Source organism: Dromiciops gliroides, chromosome 5 (genome assembly GCF_019393635.1).
Source record: "Dromiciops gliroides isolate mDroGli1 chromosome 5, mDroGli1.pri, whole genome shotgun sequence".
Taxonomy (NCBI): Eukaryota; Metazoa; Chordata; class Mammalia; order Microbiotheria; family Microbiotheriidae; genus Dromiciops; species Dromiciops gliroides.
In genome coordinates this window covers 1,896,610-1,914,650 of record NC_057865.1, presented here as the reverse complement: position 1 = coordinate 1,914,650, position 18,041 = coordinate 1,896,610, and the positions used below count along the sequence as shown (strand labels likewise).

General features: G+C 52.1%; 1 protein-coding gene across 6 annotated transcripts in view; it reads left to right on the top strand.

Annotated features, from left to right (window-relative positions):
- Window positions 1-6,602: 6,602 nt before the first annotated feature.
- Window positions 6,603-18,041, top strand: part of COL28A1 (collagen type XXVIII alpha 1 chain) — a 63,256-nt gene continuing 51,817 nt past the window's right edge. For 5 of the 6 annotated variants that reach the window (XM_043969426.1, XM_043969427.1, XM_043969429.1 and 2 more), the window contains exons 1-3: window positions 6,616-6,731; window positions 13,562-13,760; window positions 14,241-14,797. In XM_043969426.1, the coding sequence (XP_043825361.1) occupies window positions 13,628-13,760; window positions 14,241-14,797 (690 nt within the window). In that variant the 5' untranslated portion in view covers window positions 6,616-6,731; window positions 13,562-13,627. Of the gene's footprint in view, window positions 6,732-13,561; window positions 13,761-14,240; window positions 14,798-18,041 lie in introns of all 6 variants that reach the window. The other variant, XM_043969430.1, reaches the window with a different exon arrangement.

The window sequence follows — 18,041 nt, the reverse complement described above, 5'->3', positions numbered from 1 at the left end:
CAATGGGGCCCTCCCCAGGCCACATGGTCAAGGACGAGCTGACCACGCACTGCAGCCGGGGCCTCAGTTTCCTCCTCTGTGGATCTGCTGCCCCCGATGTGCCCGAGACCCCGCTCTGTCCCGCCCCGGCTTCCCCGGCCTCCGGTCACAGTGTGACCTCCCTTCAGTCTCACCCCCCCCCCCCCGCCCCGCCTGCGGTTCAGCTGGGGCTGCGGCCTTGGTTGGCAATGCACACAGCAGGTGTTCCATAAATGTCTGTATACGAGCTGAATTCAAGGAGGTGCCTCGAGCGAAGCCCCGAAGCTCCAATATGGAGCAGTCTTGCATGACAGCGCATTGCTGGGTGGGGAAGGGGGGGCGACCGGCCCGGGAACCCCCGCCCCATTGGGCTCAGGCCCTTCACTGAGTGCCCACTAGGTGGTGCCCAATCCATTTCCAAGGCAGTCCAGCCAAGCCCTGCCAAGGGGCGATCAGTAGGAATGGTCAGGAAAGTTCTTGGTCCTTCGAGGTGTGCCCGGGCCAGCCAACCCCGAGGCCCGGAGGGTCAAGGCCAGGATGGGCATCAGCCAAACAAAGGGAGCTGGGCCTTAACCCATCTGTGCAGGTGGCTGAGTGAAGGTACATACTCAGTATGCCACGTGTGCACATAAGCCACACACCCCCTGTTCCTTAGCCAGCCCCCCCCCCAAGGTGTTCACATAAGCCAGTCCCACCTCCTCACCTGCACCTAGAGAGGGTATGTTGGCAGGTGCTGTGGCCAGTCATTACGCCCTTGGCTGACCCTCTGCAGCTGGCCAGAATATTTGGGGCGGGGCCCATCCGCAAGCCCTTCCAGCCTGGCTGAAGTAGGCAGAGCCTGGGCTCTGAGCAGCCTTGAGGACGGAAGAGTGGCTTCCTACGGCCTCCGTCCTTTCCCAAAAGCCTTCTCTTCTTCTGGTCTCAGGGAGGCGGCCTTGCCCTGGGCCTTCCTACCTCTGGTCTCTCCCCTCCCTCTGCCAGCCCACCCTGTGCAGAGGTACTAAGGTTGTCTTGGTAATGGACGGGCGGGTTTGGCCATGGGTGTTGTCCCTCTTCACCTCTGCCTCCAAGACCTAATTCAGGCTGTCCTGGGGAAACACTGGATATCCCTGTTAAAGAATTCACTCTTGCTCACGTTCTGATCAGAGATAGTAAGTTTTTGATTCGGCACGAGGGGATGTGGTGGAGAGAGGGCTAAGACTTCAGCTCCAGGGGAGGAGGAGATGTAAGACATCTTCCTCCCAGGGCCAGAGAGAAGACGAGAGTTTTAGTGGGGATAGATGGAGCAAGTCCCAGCTACTGCTGAGTGGGGATGCTCGCCTGCCTAGGGATGGTCATCACCACCTGGTCCTAGCCAGGCAGTATCTGGGGGGTTAATGCCCTGCTTTTCCAAGGGAAGAGCACCTCTCATTGACCCCCACAAGTTGAGCCTCGTACTTGGTCCAGGCCTCCCACTACAAAATCACACCCGTGCTTCCCGAGGAGGCTTTTCAGTGTCGCCCCAGTGCCATCCCCTGAGACCACCTTCTCCTTGGTCCCCATCCGCCCTATATGGACCTACTCACCTGCATAATAACTGCACTCCCAGAGGGAGGGGACTTTTAATGAATGCTTCTTGACTAAGTAACTGATGGTACCCTTTCGCTCAAAAACATTCCTGGATCCCTACTACTTACCAAAACAGGCACTCCTTGGTTTGGCATTCGAGGCTCACCAAAATCTAGCTCCAACCCATGGTTTCCCTCCATACACTCGGTTTCAGCCAAAATGTTCTCCTGGGGGGCAGCTAGGTGGCACAGTGGATAGAGCACTGGCCCTGGATTCAGGAGGACCTGAGTTCAAATCGGGCCTCAGACACTTAACACTTACTAGCCATGTGACCCTGGGCAAGTCACTTAACCCCAATTGCCTCACACACACACAAAAAAATGTTCTCCTGCCTTGCCTATGCCATCTCCCTTATCTGGACCTTGTCTCCCCCTCCCTTCCCCAGCCGCTGCCTCACCCTGTAATTCTGAGAGGCCCTCTGGTTGAGAGACCAGAATATGGACTTGGTGATGGGAGACCTGGGTTCAAATCTGGGCTCTGCCATCCACCAAGGGCTGATTTAGTTCAATTCTACAAGTGCTTATTAATCACTTCCTAGGTGCCAGGCACTGTGGATATGAGTGGGGAGGGAAATCCCTGCTTCAAGGAGCTTTCAAAAGGCTCCACTGGGAAGTGTGGAGTTCAGTTCCTCATCTGTAAAAATGGGGACAACCATCCTTTCGCTCTGTCTCTCACAGGGCTGCTGCATGATCATGACCCTTCCTCTGCTTTAAGTTCCACCTCCTCCTGCATGAAGCCTTCCCTGATTTCACATCCCACCTCCCCCAGCTCATGGAATCTCTCCCACCTCTCTCTCTTTTTTTTTGCAAGGCAGTGGGGGTTAAGTGACTTGCCCAGGGTCACACAGCTAGTGAGTGGCAAGTGTCTGAGGCCGGATTTGAACTCAGGTACTCCTGAATCCAGGGCCGGTGCTTTATCCACTGCGCCACCTAGCTGCCCCCTCCCGTCTCTTTTTGAGAGTCCCAGAATCCCAGGGCTGGAAAGGACCTCAGAGACTGTCTGTCTGCCCTCCCTGACACATTCTCCACAAGTCGGTGACCCAGCCTCTGCCAGTGGAGACTTGCTCTCTCAGGAAGAAGGCGCAAGGAGTGGGTTAGGAAGATGCGAGCTTGAATCTTGCCTCAGGATGCACTTACTAGCTAGCTGAGTGATGCTAGGCAAATCATCCACCTTCCGTCGGCCCTGGTTTTCTCGTCTGCAGAATGGGCTTGATAACAGCACCTCCTAGCCTTTTGTGAGGCTCAATGGGACAACCTGTGAAGAGTCTTCTTTGTCATTAAAGTTCTGCACGAGGAGAGCAGACTTATCGGCTCCCTCTCCTCCCCCTCATCTTCCCAGAACTGACCGCAACCTGCCCGGCCTGCTCCCAGCCGGACAGCGCGTCCCGGGGCTCCCGGCTCCTTCCCCTCCCGCAGCGGCTCGGCCTCCATGAGGGCGGGGATTTCACGATTCCCGAAGCACGCCCATGGTCTAGCGAGGGAGGCGGCATGGAGAGAGCTGGGCGCACAGATCTCGGAGTGCGCAGGGAGGCGGGCGTCACAGGGGAGCCCCGGTGCTGGGGAGGAAGACTGCCCGGGCAGCCGGGAAGGGAAGAGGTACAGGCGAGGGAGAAGGGCGCTCTGCCACCAGAGGCCGTCGAAGCGCCTCCCTCCGTGGCAAGCGAAGCGCTAGGAGGCTGCGAGTCCACCCATCTTCTTAGACTGCTGACATCCCAGAGCCTTGAGTGGCCGCGCATGCCTTAGCGCCTCTGCCCGGTCGTGTCACCTGCATATTTGATGAATATGCTCATTTAAAATAAACATTTTAAATGTTAATTTTTATTAATTAAAAATGCCCCGTATTGGCCTACAGTCAATCTTACAACATTTTATATCATTACAAACATGAAATATATAACATAACCTCCTTTTGCTGTAACCGCTACTTGGTTTACACAATTTGGCTCTGAGTCCATCAGAATTTGACCCATTCCTAAAATCTTCACCACGAGGGTTACCTTTGTATTTATTATATTAGATATCATGTACACTTGGGGAAATCTTCATTTTTCCAAGGCTAGCTTTGAGGATAGCTCAGAAGCTTCCTTTTTTCTTTTTAATTCAATTTTCTTTTCTTTCATTTCTGAATCCTCTCCTCTGACCCCCATTGAGAAAGCAAGAAAAACAAAACCTGTTACACATATTTATAGTCAAACAAAACAAGTCGCCACATTGTCCATATCCAGCTCTGTGTGTGTGCATGTGTGTATGACTATGGGACGGGTGCATGATGTGAATGGTGTGTGTGTGTGTGAGAGAGCATATCTGTGTGTGCATGTTATTGTACGGGTATATATGTATTGCAAGAATGTGCTGTGTATTTGTTGCACATGGATTTGTTTGTGGCTATGGCGTGTATGGTGTGTTCTTTCTGTGTATGTGTGATTGTGTATGTTGTTTGTGCATGCATTGTGTGCATATGTGTGTAGCATAGTATGCATGTGTGCATGTGGGTGGTATATGTGTGTATTGTGCATGCAGAATAGGTGTGTGGTGTTTGTGTGTAATTTATGTGAGTGTGTGGGGTGTGTGTGTACGTGGTATATGTGATAGTGTGTGTGCTCCCGTCTCCCCTCTGGGTCTTTCAGTTCTCTAGTTGGAGGCAGGCAGCATATTTCATCTTTAAGTCCACTGGAATTGTCGTTGATTCCATTGTGTTGCTCAGAATTCCTAAGTCTTCGAGCTTTTTGCTTTTATAATTTTGTTATTGTATAAAGTGCTCCCTTGGTTCTGCTCACTTCACTTTGCATTAGTTCATATAAGTCTTCCCAGGTTTTTCTGAAACCTTTCCTTTTATCATTTATTACAGCGCGATAGTATTCCCTCACAGTCATTTACCACAACTTGTTCAGCCATCCCCCAAGAGATGAGCATCCCCTCAGTTTCCGATTCTTTGCCACCACGAAAAGAGCTGCTATCAATATTTTTGTCCATGTGGGTCCCTTTCTCTTTTTTATGATCTCTTTGGGTACAGACCTAGTAGTGATACTCCTGGGTCAAAGGGTATGCACAGCTTTATCGCCCTTTGGGCATAGTTCCAACTTGCTCTCCAGAATGGTTGGCTCAGTTCACAGCTCCACCAACAGTGCACGAGTGTCCCAGTTTCCCCACATGCCCTCTAGCATTTGTCATTTTTCCTTTCTATCACATTAGCCAATCTGACGAGTGTGAGGTGATACCTCAGGGTTGTTTTAAATTACATTTCTCTAGTCATTAGTGATCTAGAGGAACTTTTCATGCAACTATTAATAGTTTTGATTTCTTCTATTGAAAACTGTTCATATCTTTTGACCAATTCTCAGTTCTCTTATTTTTACAAATTTGGTGGTTCCTCATATGTTTGAGACAATTATCAGCAACTCAGTTGTTGCCGAACATCCCCTGGATACAGCCCTTGGAACAACACTTTCAATAGATGTTGCCATAATGATAGGTAGCATGTATATACTGTTTTAACGTTTGCAAAGCATTTTACAAACATTGTCTATAACTGTGGGAATTGGGTGCTACTGTCAGCCCCATTTTGCAGATGAAGAAACTGAGACTGAGAACTAAAGGGACTTGCCCAAGGACACACAGCTAATAAACGCCTGAGAATGGATTTGAACTCAGATTTTCCTCTCTCCAAGTCCCGTGCTCTATCCACTGCTCCATATTGCCATCCCAAATACTCATCATTTCTAAGCCACATGGGATGAGGAACTTTCAGAGCAGAGACTTAGCAGGTAACACAAAAATCAGTGGGAGCAGGATGAGGAACACACCATCCTGCCTGCTTGAGAGGCAGGTCAGAAAGCTAAAGAGCAGTGAGCTCACAGTCCACTCGTTTGAATTAATGCCAAAAGAGCAGCCATTTTATCCAACTCCACAACAGTCTTCTGACCATCTCTCATTGGTTTACTGCCTCTGGGGAAGGCTTTGTTCATCTGTGGGCACTGCTGTGGGCTTTGATGTGAATTTTAGGAACAAGTTCTCCGACTGGTCAGTTCATGGGTTTCTTTTTTGAGCTCCGTGAGCTGGATGCTTGTAAGGGGACTTGGTGGCAACCTTCCATCTGGTTTCAGACAAATAATTGTCAGGAGAGGTGAGTGGGGACAAGGAGCTAGAACAGTTCTGTCAAACTCAAATAGAATGGGGGGGGCATTAAACTGTACATAAGGGTCCCTGTGAGCTGCATATTGACTTAGAAAACCACGTTTATAGATTTTTTAAAAAAATCAATATGTCACCACATTAAATCCAGAGAGGAACTACATTTGAAGTGTGTTTGGGCCACATTCTGGCAGCGCGTTTCAACCTATGAGCTAAAGAAGAATGCCCACAAATTGGTGCCCAGTTTATTCATGTCAGAAGAAAGACTCTGCACAAGGGATGGATACAACTAATCTGTACACTCCCCTAGGGGAGGATTAGCTAGCTGATAAGGCAGCTAGTGGCACAGTCCATGAAGCACTGGACTGGGAAGGGGAAGACCCGAATGCAAATGTTCCCTCATGTGCGCAGGAGCTGTGTGACCCTGGTCAGGTCTCTTAATCTCTGCCTTCCTGTAAAAACAGGGTTAATAATAGCCTCTAACTCTGAGGGCTTCTGTGAGGATCAAATGAGAACATAGGTAATAGCACTTTCGGTCTTGAAGGTTCCAAGTGAGTATTGTTGTTGTTATTAATTATTATCTGAGACTTCAGCCGTAGGAATGGCAAACAAGAAGAGCTGGTCTGCCACAGTTGGACACCCAGGCAGAGATGCAGGGCAGAGCCCTGTGGTCCATCTGGAAATAAGGCTGGGAGCACAGCCTGTTCCTAAAGGACCCTGTGCCTTTAAATGGCCTGGTGCTCCCACCCGAATCTCCACCCTGGCACCCTGCCTGACCACTCAGCATCCAACTGAGGCTAATGAGCTGACCCAGGCTCACCAGAGTCCAGAATCAAAGCTCATTCTCACTTCCAACAGACCAGACTGTGCCTGGGGCTGTCTCTCCATGCACCCCACTCCTCCCTTCTTGGCTGCTGACATCTGCTCAGAGGCCAGAACTACTCCGTAGGCAGGACTGCTGACACCTGAAGCTAGGTAAGCCTTGCTATGACCTATGTGAACTGGACAGTCGAGTGGCTTGGCACCAAGAGAGACTTTCCAAGGGTGCTCCCTCTCTCTCTCTAGCCCCTGTGTGCTCCCTCCCTCCCTTGAACCTCAGCAGTGCTCCCTCCCTTAGGTCCCTGGGTCCTCCTCCTTGAGTTTCTGGGGGCGCTCCCTCCTTTGTTCTCCCCCAACCACAGCTCACTAACTGGATATGGACTGAAGTAGTAGAGGAGGGTCTGTTTTTAAAAGCTACCTGCCCATGGGCTTAACACTGTTAGCCTTTGGATCCCCCTGCCATCCCAACACCTCCAGAAGGAAGGGGGCTTGGCTTTGGGAACTGCTTCTCCCCAGCATAGTGGGCAAGCTCAGGATTAGGGGAGGCTGGAGCCTCCTGTGGAGGACAGGAGCCTGGCTGAATCCTGGCCAAGAACAGGCATCTAAGTGTCCTTCTCAGGGGCAGCTCCTGGGCAGGTCAGGGACACACTTGTCCGAGAGTGATGGCACCCTCCAGGAATCAAAGGGTGGCCTTTAGCCAAAAGTTTCTTGAGGGCACCTGGGCAGACTGGAGCAGAGGCAGAAGGAGTGATGATTTACAGAGGTTCCGAGGCTCAGACAAAGGCAGGAAGACTTTAGAGTGTGTGTGTGTGTATGTGTGTGTGTGCTCGTGTGCATGTACATGTGTGAAGGGCATCCTGAAAGTGAGAGGGAAGATGGGCTAAACCCCAGGGGGACACTTGGCCTAACTCATGTCACCCTGAAAAAGACAAAATGGCCTCCAGAAACTGAGGCCTTGAAGAACTAAGGAAATAGTAGACGGCAGGGTAGCAGGAGGTGATATCTGCAGGATGCAGGGCTGGAAGAGACCTCTGCACCGCTCCAGCCCACTCCTCATTTCAGCTGTGGGTGCTAAGGCAGAGACTCGAAGGGCCAGCCCTAAGGCTACATCAGAAATCACACAGGGGGTATGCAGGAGTGGGGTGGAGTGGGGGTCACACAGGGGGTTCCCCAGGAGAAAGCCCTCGTCTTCCATCCCAGACCTCAGGCTCCTCACCCACCATCCTCCACGTCAGGCCCCTCTCACTCAGGCCGAGCTGAGCAGTGAGGACCGGCTTGGGATGACAGGACAGCTATGGTATCAGAGGCATCTCATACCACAGATGACTTTGGGCAGTGTAGGGAGTACCCACAAATACACTGTAAGGAGCTGGTGAATCTCCTCTGCTCAGAGGAGATCTCTGTGGGATCTCTGATTTATACCCAAAAAGGGTGTGGACACACCCTTGGGCCAGGCGTCAGCTCCAGGGCTACTGTGCAGGGGGGCCAGGCTCTCCAGGGTTTCAAAGATGCCCCAGAGGGCTGACAGCACCCCTTCCCAGTCCAAGGTGCTCCCCTTCCCAAGGGCCTCTGGGGGTGCAGAGACCAAGGATGGAGGTGGTTCTGAGCTCAGGGTGGGCTAAAGAGAGCAGAGGGGCCTGGGCTGCAGGAAGCTGGGGAGGGTCAGGACTGGGAGCCGGGAGCCGTCTGTGGGAGGCAGCAGACTTTCTGGGCTTGGGAGCCTGCCTGCCCAGGCCCTACTTCGGCACCACTTCAGAGCCACTGAGCCTGAAGGGTGGGGATGGGGCCTCCCCGCGGGCTAAGGACGGCTGGGCTCCCTGAACTGTGGGGTCCTGCCCGACCAGCCCCTGGCAGCAGCAGAGAAGGTGGGCTCAGGATTCCCTAGGCCCCAGGCAAGGAGGAAGCCCTCCTTCTGCCCCGACCCTTCCTTGCCTTCTGACTCCCAGCCACTGTCCTGACCTGCAGCCTGTTTTCCAAGAGTCAGAGAGGGTGGGGAAGAGGAGAGGCAGTGACAGTAATGCCCAGCCTGGAAGCTCTGCCAAGTGCCAGGGAGGGTCGTAGGGGGGCCCAGATATGTCATCGAGGGCACAGCCCCTTGAGAGATCCCTTAGCACTTTGGGGACCTCTGGTGAGCTCAGGATACTCAGCTAGCGACTCACCTGCATCTCCCTGGACAGTGAGCCCTTTGAGAGGAAGGCCCGTGTGCTTCATCTTGAGCTCCCCATGGCCTGGCACCGAGCATCTGCCTGAGAAATGCTTGCTGACTAGATGAACAAGTGAGTGAATGAATGTGTGTGTCAAGTGAAGTCTGAGGAGGAAGGGGCACAATGCCGCAGGTGAAGAGAGGTCCCTGCGAGACTGACAGAGGTGCAAGCCTGTAACCCACAGGCTCTGCTGATTTTTGTCTTTGTTCCCATACCCAACACATCGCAGGTGTTTACAGAATGCTTTTTGAATGAATGAATGAATACATGAATGAGTGAGTGAGTGAATGAATGAATGGAGTGAGTGAAGTAACTGAGTGATTGAATGAATGAGTGAACTAATGAAAGAATGAGTGAATGAATGATACTGAGGTATGCCGCCCACCCCACCTCCCACCTCCGAGCCAAACTCCTCTTCATGATTTCTCTGACATGTGGTCATCCAGCCTCAGTTCAGTCCTCCGGGGAAGGGGCACCCACTTCTTCCTGAGTCTGCCCACTCCGCTTAGGGGGTAGTTTGGAAGGATGGAAGGTTTGGGTCATCAAGCCCTTGGAGAAAAGGCCGGCTCGGGCAAGAACGTAGGCCTTAGATTCCAAGGAGTTGAAACTTTTCTCAGTAGGTAATGGGGAGCTCCTGGTGATTGGAGAGGAGAGGGTGTGACCCCGTCTGTGTTCAAGGCAGATGCCAGGTATTTACAAGGCGAATGGGAGCACAAAGAAGGAGGGAAATAGATGGGCCTGGCCCAACAGCCCGCTGAGGATGTGGGTGAGGAGCACAGGAGCCAGATCAGGAGCGGCAGAGGGAGCGGGGCGCCGTCTGCCCAGACGTGGTCATTGAAACCCAAAGTAAGAACGGGGAGAAAAGCCCTTTCCCGACTTCTCGCAGTTGAGCCTCACGGTGCTCTTCTGATGCCCATTTTAGAGAGCCGGAACCTGAGGCACAGACAGAGACTCCGCTACTAAGTATCACAGGCAGGATTCAAACTCAGGTCTCACTGACCCCAGCCTCAGAATCGAGAGCAGGCATGAATGAGGAAGGGGCCAGAGAGAGTAGGAAAGAGAAGAAGCCCGGACCCTGAGAAAGGAGCAGGGACGGAAAGGAAGGGAATTGGGTCAGTAGTTATCCTTCCACCCCCTCCAACCCCCCCCCCCCAGTCTGCATTGGTTCTTAGTCCTTCCTGGCGTGTTTACAGTATCTTATTGTAAAGTTTGACCCATTCACATATAATGCCGGATATACGTTCTATGCATTTCTGAGTTGTGTCATCTGCTGCCCTCTGACGGATGCTGTCTGTGGCTTCTGCAAAGCTCCCCCAAATTCCCGTTTGATTTCTTGTGCCGACTCCGATAGATGGAAACCGAGATGGGGAAGGGGCGACTGTAACCCTCTGCCAGAAGACTGCTGCCCTGTCTCCTGGGCTGGGGGGTGGAGGGGAGAAGGGGGGCTCTGCCTTCAGGGTCTGTTCCTCCCTGCCACGGGCTCCAGCAAACCAAGCCTCCGAAATAGCTTCTCAGCGCCACGGCAAGCCACGGGCCCCTCAGCTCCCTCCGGCCCCTCCTCCAACCTCCCTCCAGCTCCTCCCCACAGCCTCCCTCCCTCCAGCCCCCTCCCCACAGCCTCCCTCACAGCTTCCCTCCTACCAACCTCCCCCACAGCCTCCCTCCCTTCAGCCCCACTCTAGCCTCACTCCCTCCAGCCCCCCTCCAGCTTCCCTCCTACCAGCCCCTTCTCCACCCTCCCTCCCTCCTACCAGCCCCCCCTCCAGGCTCCCTCCGGCCCCTCCCGCACAGCCTCCTTCCCTCCAGCCTCCCTCCCTCCTACCAGCCACTCCTTCAGCTTCCCTCCTGCCATCCCTTCCCTATCCCCACTTCCATCCTGCAAGCCCTTCCGCTCCTCGTGAGAACACCAGATGGACAGCAGCAGGTCTGGCTGGGAAAGATGGGAAAGAGAGCTCATTCTGGGGAGGAAAGAAGATGAGGGCCACAGCAGAGAGAGCCCATGTGGACACTCCACAGTTGCCCAGTCTTCTACCCCCCCACAATAATCCCGAATGGCCAGAGTTGGCCAGCCTGGATTAGAGAGCCATAGAGACCCATTGCTGGTGCTCCCTGACCCAGACTCCCAACCACCCTCATCCCTAGTACCTCCACTTTGTAGAACAAACACTGTGTGGGCTGACACATCTTCCTTTGCCCGTATCAGTTCATACCTCCCTCATCATAGGATCCTGGAGAGTGGAGGGGCTCCAGTGCTATCCAGCTGCTCTTTCTCAGTCTCCTTTTCCCGCACTGTCTTGCTGGGTGTCCTAGCTCACCATCATCTGTGTTCCTTGAGACTTTGCCCTAGCTCCTGCCCTCCCCTCCCTTCTCCTCTCCTCTCATCTTCTCTATACTCTCTCTCCTGGTGATCTAACCAGCTCCCAGGGGTTCAGTTATTATCAGTACTTTCATCCCTGGTTTCTCTTATGAATATCTGTTTGAAATCACTGGCTACCTGATCGACATCCTGGATGTTTGGTCTCAAATTCAACATGTCGAACAAAGAGCCCATTATCTTTCCCTGGAACTGTCCTGTTTCGGTTATGGGGTTCACCCTGGTACTAGTTACCTACATTTGTAATCTGAGAGTCATCCTTGATGCTTTCAGATCCTCTTCCCCCATGTCCACATCACTCACAATATTTTGTTGCTTCTTTGTCCTCAAGATCTCACCATACTGAGGAAAGGTCTAGCTATCCATGTGTTTTCTAAGTTTTTTTCTTAATATAAAACAGAAATGGGTGTTGGGTTTTGTCAAAAGCTTGTTTCCACAACCATCAATGTAATAATATGGTTTTTCTTGTTCTTGCTATTCGTATAGTCAGTTGTGCTTCTAGTTTTCCAAATATTTGACCAGCCCTGCGTTCCTGTATAAATCCAGCCTGGTCATTGTTTATTGTCTTTTTGATAGGATTCTTTAGATTCCTTGCTAATGCTTTATTTACAAATTTTGCATCAATGTTCATTAAGGATATTAATCTCTAGTTTTCATTCTCTGCTTTGATTTTTCTGGTTTAGATATCCAGACCACATTTATATCATGAGGAATTTGGTAGTGTTCTTTCTTTTCCTGTCTTTACAAGTGGTTTGTGTACTGCTGGAATCAGTTATTCCTTAAAGGTTTGATAGAATTTGTACATCCATCTGGTCCCACTTTTTGTGTTTGTTCATCTGTAAACTTGTTTATAGGGTTAATGTGAAACTCAAACAGATCATGTGCATAAGTGCTCTGAAGAACTTAAGGCATCACATATGTGCCAGTTGTTGTGATCAAGTTGTTTCTCTGATCATAATCCTTCAGTGGATTCCCATTAGCCCAGTATCAAATCCAAATCCCACCCCATGCCATCAGTCCTACCCTTCCTGGTGGTCCAGGGCTAGAAGGGAAGCTCTCCGAATTCTAAGCAAACCGCTGAAAACATGGTGTTTCCTCTCCTGCCCAAGCTGCCTCTGTACCTGGAGGGTGACCCCTCTTCCCATCTGTCTCTGGGAGAGTCCAGCTCCCCTCCAGGGTCATCTCTGCTCCTCCAAGGTGGCCCTCATCCCCCTCCCTCCTCCAATGACCTTGTGCTGAATATCAACATGCACAGCGGAAGTTCTTGGAGGGCAGGGGAGGCTGTGCTTTGGTCTCTGTCCTCAGCACCTTGGGCAGTGCTGGGAACCTGGAATCTTCTTTAGATGAAATCTAAATGCTGTTGCATTGAATCGAGTGAGGCTTGGCTTCAAGACGAGGCCAGGTTAAAGTCAGGAGCACAGTTCTCTGTGCGCATCTGTGTGCTTATGGATACACGTGAGCATGTGTTTATGTATTTGTGTGTAGGTATATGTGTCTCTGTGTGCACATGGGGATGTGTGTTCATGTGTGTGCATGCATGGTGTATATGTGTACCGTGTGTATTGTGTGCAGATGTACATGTACGTAATTAAGTACCATGTGCATGTCTGTGCACTTCATTCTGTGTATGCACGTGTATGCAAAGATATGTATCATGCATATATGTACAGTGTGTATGTGTGTGCTTATGGATACACGTGAGCATGTGTTTATATATTTGTGTGCAGGTATATGTATCTCTGTGCGCACATGGGGTGTGCTCATGTGTGTACACACATGTATGCAAATGTATGTGTACATACATTGTGCGTATCTGTACCACGTGTGTGTATGCATACATGTGTGTAATTACAGTATGTGCACTACATTCTGTGTATGCACGTGGATACATGTCTGTGTTAGTATATGTGTATATGTGTGTTTCTGAGTGTGCATATTGTGCATTGTGTGTGCGTTGTGTACATGTATGTGTATATATGGGTATGTGAGTACTGCTTCTATACTTGTGTTGGTATATGTGTGCTGTATATGCATGTGTATTGTGTAGGTAGGTGTATCCATCCACATGTGTATTGGTGTGCATGTGTGTTCATATGTACGTGTGTTATGTGGTATGTGTATGCATGTACACATGTATGTTGGGGGGAGAGATGCCTATGAGAGCAGAGAGCAGGAAGGGGACTCTTATTTTCAGGGCTCGCAGGTCCGGTCCTGGCCCAGCCACCAGTTGTTGAACCAGAGAAGAATGCCTCCTTCTTGGCCCCTGCTGGCCCGGGGTGCCCAGAGCTGCCCAGAGCTGCCCACGGTGGTCGGCTGCGGCTAAGGAATGCGGTCTGGCAGCCTCTTCTAGGGAGATCTTCCCCCGCTCAGCCTCCTGCTCAGGGCCAACCTCGCTCCCTCATTTCCAGGGGGATCGCTGCCTGGCCCCCATCCCCTGGTGCCACGGAGCAGATGCTTTTGTGTCAGGTGCCGCGATGAGGACCCCCAGCCTTCACGTTCTGCCCCTGCTCCTTTGGGTGGCTCTGGTAATTGTCCAGGTGCATGGCCAGTGGAAGAAGTTCCCACAGGGAAACCCATCATCGTCCTCCAGGAGAAGTGACCTGCAGGGTGAGACACTTTTCTTAGCTAGCTCAAAGGACGCTGTGAGGTTTTGCACATCTCCAGGTGAGCCGGGAGTTGTCTCAGTGCGCACACTCTCCTTGGGCTTCACCGAGAGGCACGGCCGTCCACTCCCCACTGCCCCGCTGCCTTCCTGGGTTCCCCTTGTCTCTGTGACTTCCAAAAGAGAACATCCCAGAAGTGCGTGGTCTGGGAAGTGGACAGGCTGCTGTTTGCCTTGGAGTCTGTCCTGCTGGGCAGCCTTCTGGGAGACCACCACCTTTCTGTCCTGCCCCTCCCCCTCCAGCAGGATGGCTAGTGGGCTGAGGCTCAGCAGACATGTCTTCCTTGGGTATTGGCAGGGCCAGGAGGCAATGAGCCCATGAGCCTGGAGAGGGTCTTCGAGCCCATCTCAGGCAGCCTCACGCCAGGAGACAGCTCTCTGCCCTCAGGGAGGGTTCCCGCCCCTCACCCGTTCCTTTGTTTCAGGCTCCACCTGCCCCATTGACGTACTCTTCATCGTGGACAGTTCAGAGAGTTCCAAGATCATCCTCTTTGACAAACAGAAAGAGTTTGTCAATAATCTCGCTGACAAGATTTCCCGTCCACCTCTGGGCTCGCCTAGGGAAGACGACGTCAGGCTGGCCGCCCTGCAATTCAGCAGCTCTGTCCAAGTGGACCAGCCCTTTGCCTCTTGGAGGGGGCTGCAGAGTTTCCAGCAGAGGGTCCGGTCAATGAACTTCATTGGGCAAGGCACCTTCTCCTACCATGCCATCTCCAACGCCACGCGCCTGTTTCAGAGAGAAGGCCGCGATGGCAGCGTGAAGGTGGCTGTGCTCATGACCGATGGCATCGACCATCCCAAGAACCCTGATGTCCGCGGCATCTCAGAAGAAGCCCGGAATCTGGGCATCTCATTTGTCACCGTTGGCCTTTCCCGGGTGGCCAATGAAGCCAAACTTCGGCTGATATCAGGAGATTCCTCTGGTAAACCCATTTCCCTGCTGAGTGATCCTAACGTTACTGAGAAAGTACAGCATCAACTGGTGAGTCAGGCATTCAGTCACTCACTCACTCTCTCACTCACTCTCACTCACTCATTCACTCACTCACTCATTCACTCACTCACTCTCTCACTCACTCTCTCATTCACTCACTCACTCACTCACTCACTCACTCACTCACTCTCTCACTCACTCTCTCATTCACTCACTCACTCACTCACTCTCTCACTCACTCTCACTCACTCACTCACTCACTCTCTCATTCACTCACTCACTCACTCTCTCACTCTCTCACTCACTCACTCACTCACTCACTCACTCACTCACTCTCTCACTCACTCACTCACTCACTCTCTCATTCACTCACTCACTCACTCTCTCACTCACTCACTCACTCACTCACTCACTCACTCACTCACTCACTCACTCACTCTCTCTCTCACTCACTCACTCACTCACTCTCTCATTCACTCACTCACTCACTCACTCACTCACTCACTCACTCACTCACTCACTCACTTACTCACTCACTCACTCTGGGCTTCTTCTTTGAATAAGGGATGGGGCCCCTGGCTCACCCTGAATGCGCTCAGGAGTGGCATTGGTCTCTCGGGGCAGCAGAGGGAAAGAGTGTCTCTGTCTCTTTCAGAGGTGGGACAGTGCATTGAACAGTGATTGGGGATTCGGCATCTGCCTGCCTGGTGGTTCTCCTGACTAAGCGTCACCAGTGCTTTCAGGTGGCAGGACGGTCACTTCCTAACCTTCTGTGTTCTCTGGGACTTCCCAGACCCAAACTTCCCTTCTCTGACCATATCCCCGCCCTATATAAGGTCAGGGACTGTCTTGAATCGGTCTGTCCTCGGAACCTGGTCCAGTTTCTGCCTCCTAATTGGTGCTTATAAGACCATTATTCTCCTCACTACACGCTAGCATCATATTAGCCTTTGATGGAGCAGGAATGACACTGAGTCAACTTGTGTTCCACTGTGGCTTTGGGGTCTTTTTCTGCTTTATCTGGATGTGGTCAGACTTTGACCTGACCATGTCTTTGGAAACTTGGAGGCTTGTTTTATCTCAAAGCAGGCTTCCATAGCCTGCCGTTATTTCATCCCAGGAGTTTTAACTCCCCTTCGTGTTTCTTTCCTTTGCTTTGGTGTTAACAACCTTGCCTAATGTAGTGCCCCTTGCATACCTCAGCCAAGGGAGAGTCTCTGTCCTTTCGTGTTCACTAAACGCTCGTCTACCTGGCCTTGTCCTCTCAGTCGGGGGTACCCCTTGCTACCTCTGGACAGCAATGGATCCTTCCAAAGTGTTTCTTAAACTGGAAACCTGTAGAGATGAGTCCTTTGATCCCATTAGCCATGACCTGCTCACCTCTGGGCTTCCATTTCCAGAGCAGAAGGAGGTGCCTGTCATGGCCCCTTTGAGCCGCGCCCCCCCCCCACCCAGGGGGTGCTGGCAAATGCTTGACAACTCCAAAAAATGTACACGTGGCACATTATATGATGTCATCTTCATTCACATTTTCTCCATCCCTTTCTTAAGTTTAGACAAAGAACAAAACAAAAAATCAGGGTCTGATTTGCAGTGTTGCTGATTTCTGAAGCATAATCACTGCTCTCACTATAATGTTAACAGTCATCTCTCCTGAGCTTGGGGGAGCTGCCTCCAGCCCCTCCACTCCTGCCCCCTACCCTCCTCCGGGAGGTCAGGCTCCCCTTTGGGGCCTCCGAGCCAACTCTGTCCCTTGGCCTCAGACGGTTCCCTCCCTCTGTCCCTAATCCTACCGTCTCCTGGGTCACAACGGGAGGTAGGAAGGCATCGATCAGGAAGATGGCACCTTTTAGTACGTCTCCCCCACAAGGAGTCCAGGCTGAGCCCTGCTCCCCCTACACACTTTGCCCGGTTCTATCATGTCTGGTCAGGTTTCTGTTCCCTTCCACCCCACCCCATCCCCGTCACAGACACACAGTTCTGGGAGCCTGGAGTCCCCACCTCCCCTGACCCCAGGTGACCTTGGGCTCTTGGCTTCCACCTTTCCCACGGCCTTCTCTGAGCAGGAGGCTTGTACCTGCTGAATCAGCAACTCCTTGTGGGCAGCAGGTTTCCTTCTTGGGACACAGGACTTTGCCTACAGCTTACAACACTTAACGGACAATATACTTTAATTTATTCACCATTGCACACCTCTAAAGCCTAAGTGAAGTGGAAAGAGCATGGAATCTGCAGGCAGAGGACCTGGGTTCGAATCTTGGCTCTGCCTCTTACTCTGGTGTGATTTTGGCCAAGCCACTCAGCCTCTCTGTGCCTCAGTTTCCCCCTCTGGAGGGTTTGGACTAAGTGTCCTCATAGACCCCTTCTGCCATGAATGGATGAGCCTGTGAGCTGAGGCTCTCGTCTTCCCTTTCCGACTATTTGTTGTCTATCTCCACAGTCCTCAGCTCCGCTCCCCCAGCCATCCTTTCTGCCTCCACGTAACCTAGAACCCCTCCATAATGTCATCATCTACTGTGGGACTCCCCCCTCACAGTTCCCCCTACCTTCTTCCTCACTGCTCCCTTTGTCTTCTGAGACCCTGACCCTTTGCCAATAGCTCCCACAAACCCACTCTTCTGGGAAGTAGCACTCTCTCTGTCTCTCAGCCAAGGTTGGGCTCCTGCCCACATGACTGGTTCTGAGTGGTCTAGATAGTACAACTGGGCCCTATAGCCATTCCCTGACCCCTGCTGCCCCAGGGACCCAGGGAGGGGGCGTGGGGGCCTTTGTGCTTTGTTCAAAATTCCCTGGTCCATGGTGTACCTCGGGCTGCTGGTATTCTCATAGAGATGGTGGATTCTAACCTGCTTGAGATGCCAGGATTTTCAAATTTATTTAGTCATCACCATTATGATTTCAATTGCCCACAGACTTTCCAAACCAGAGTCAGAGCCGTCCCAGACCTAGAAGAGACCCGGAGGCCCCCTAAGAGCTCATTGGCCCCACTCCCACTGGGTGTGGACACTCCTCTTGGGCAGTTCCCTCACTCTGCTCTAGATTCTGTCCTGGGGGCCAGTCGAGGGCTCAAGGACAATTCTCTGGTCTCCCACCCCCTGCCCCTTCCCTGGGGGCCTTCTCTGCCAGCTGCTAAGCATCTTGGTCCTTACCCAGGCAGGTCTTCCCTGGACCACACAGTCCCTGGCGCTGACTTCGTGAAGCCGTCTTAGAGCAGCTGCATGTGCACTAGGTCTCTGGATGTTGGGGGGTGTCACGTTGTCACCTGACCTCTGGCCTCAGGGTCCTCAGGGTC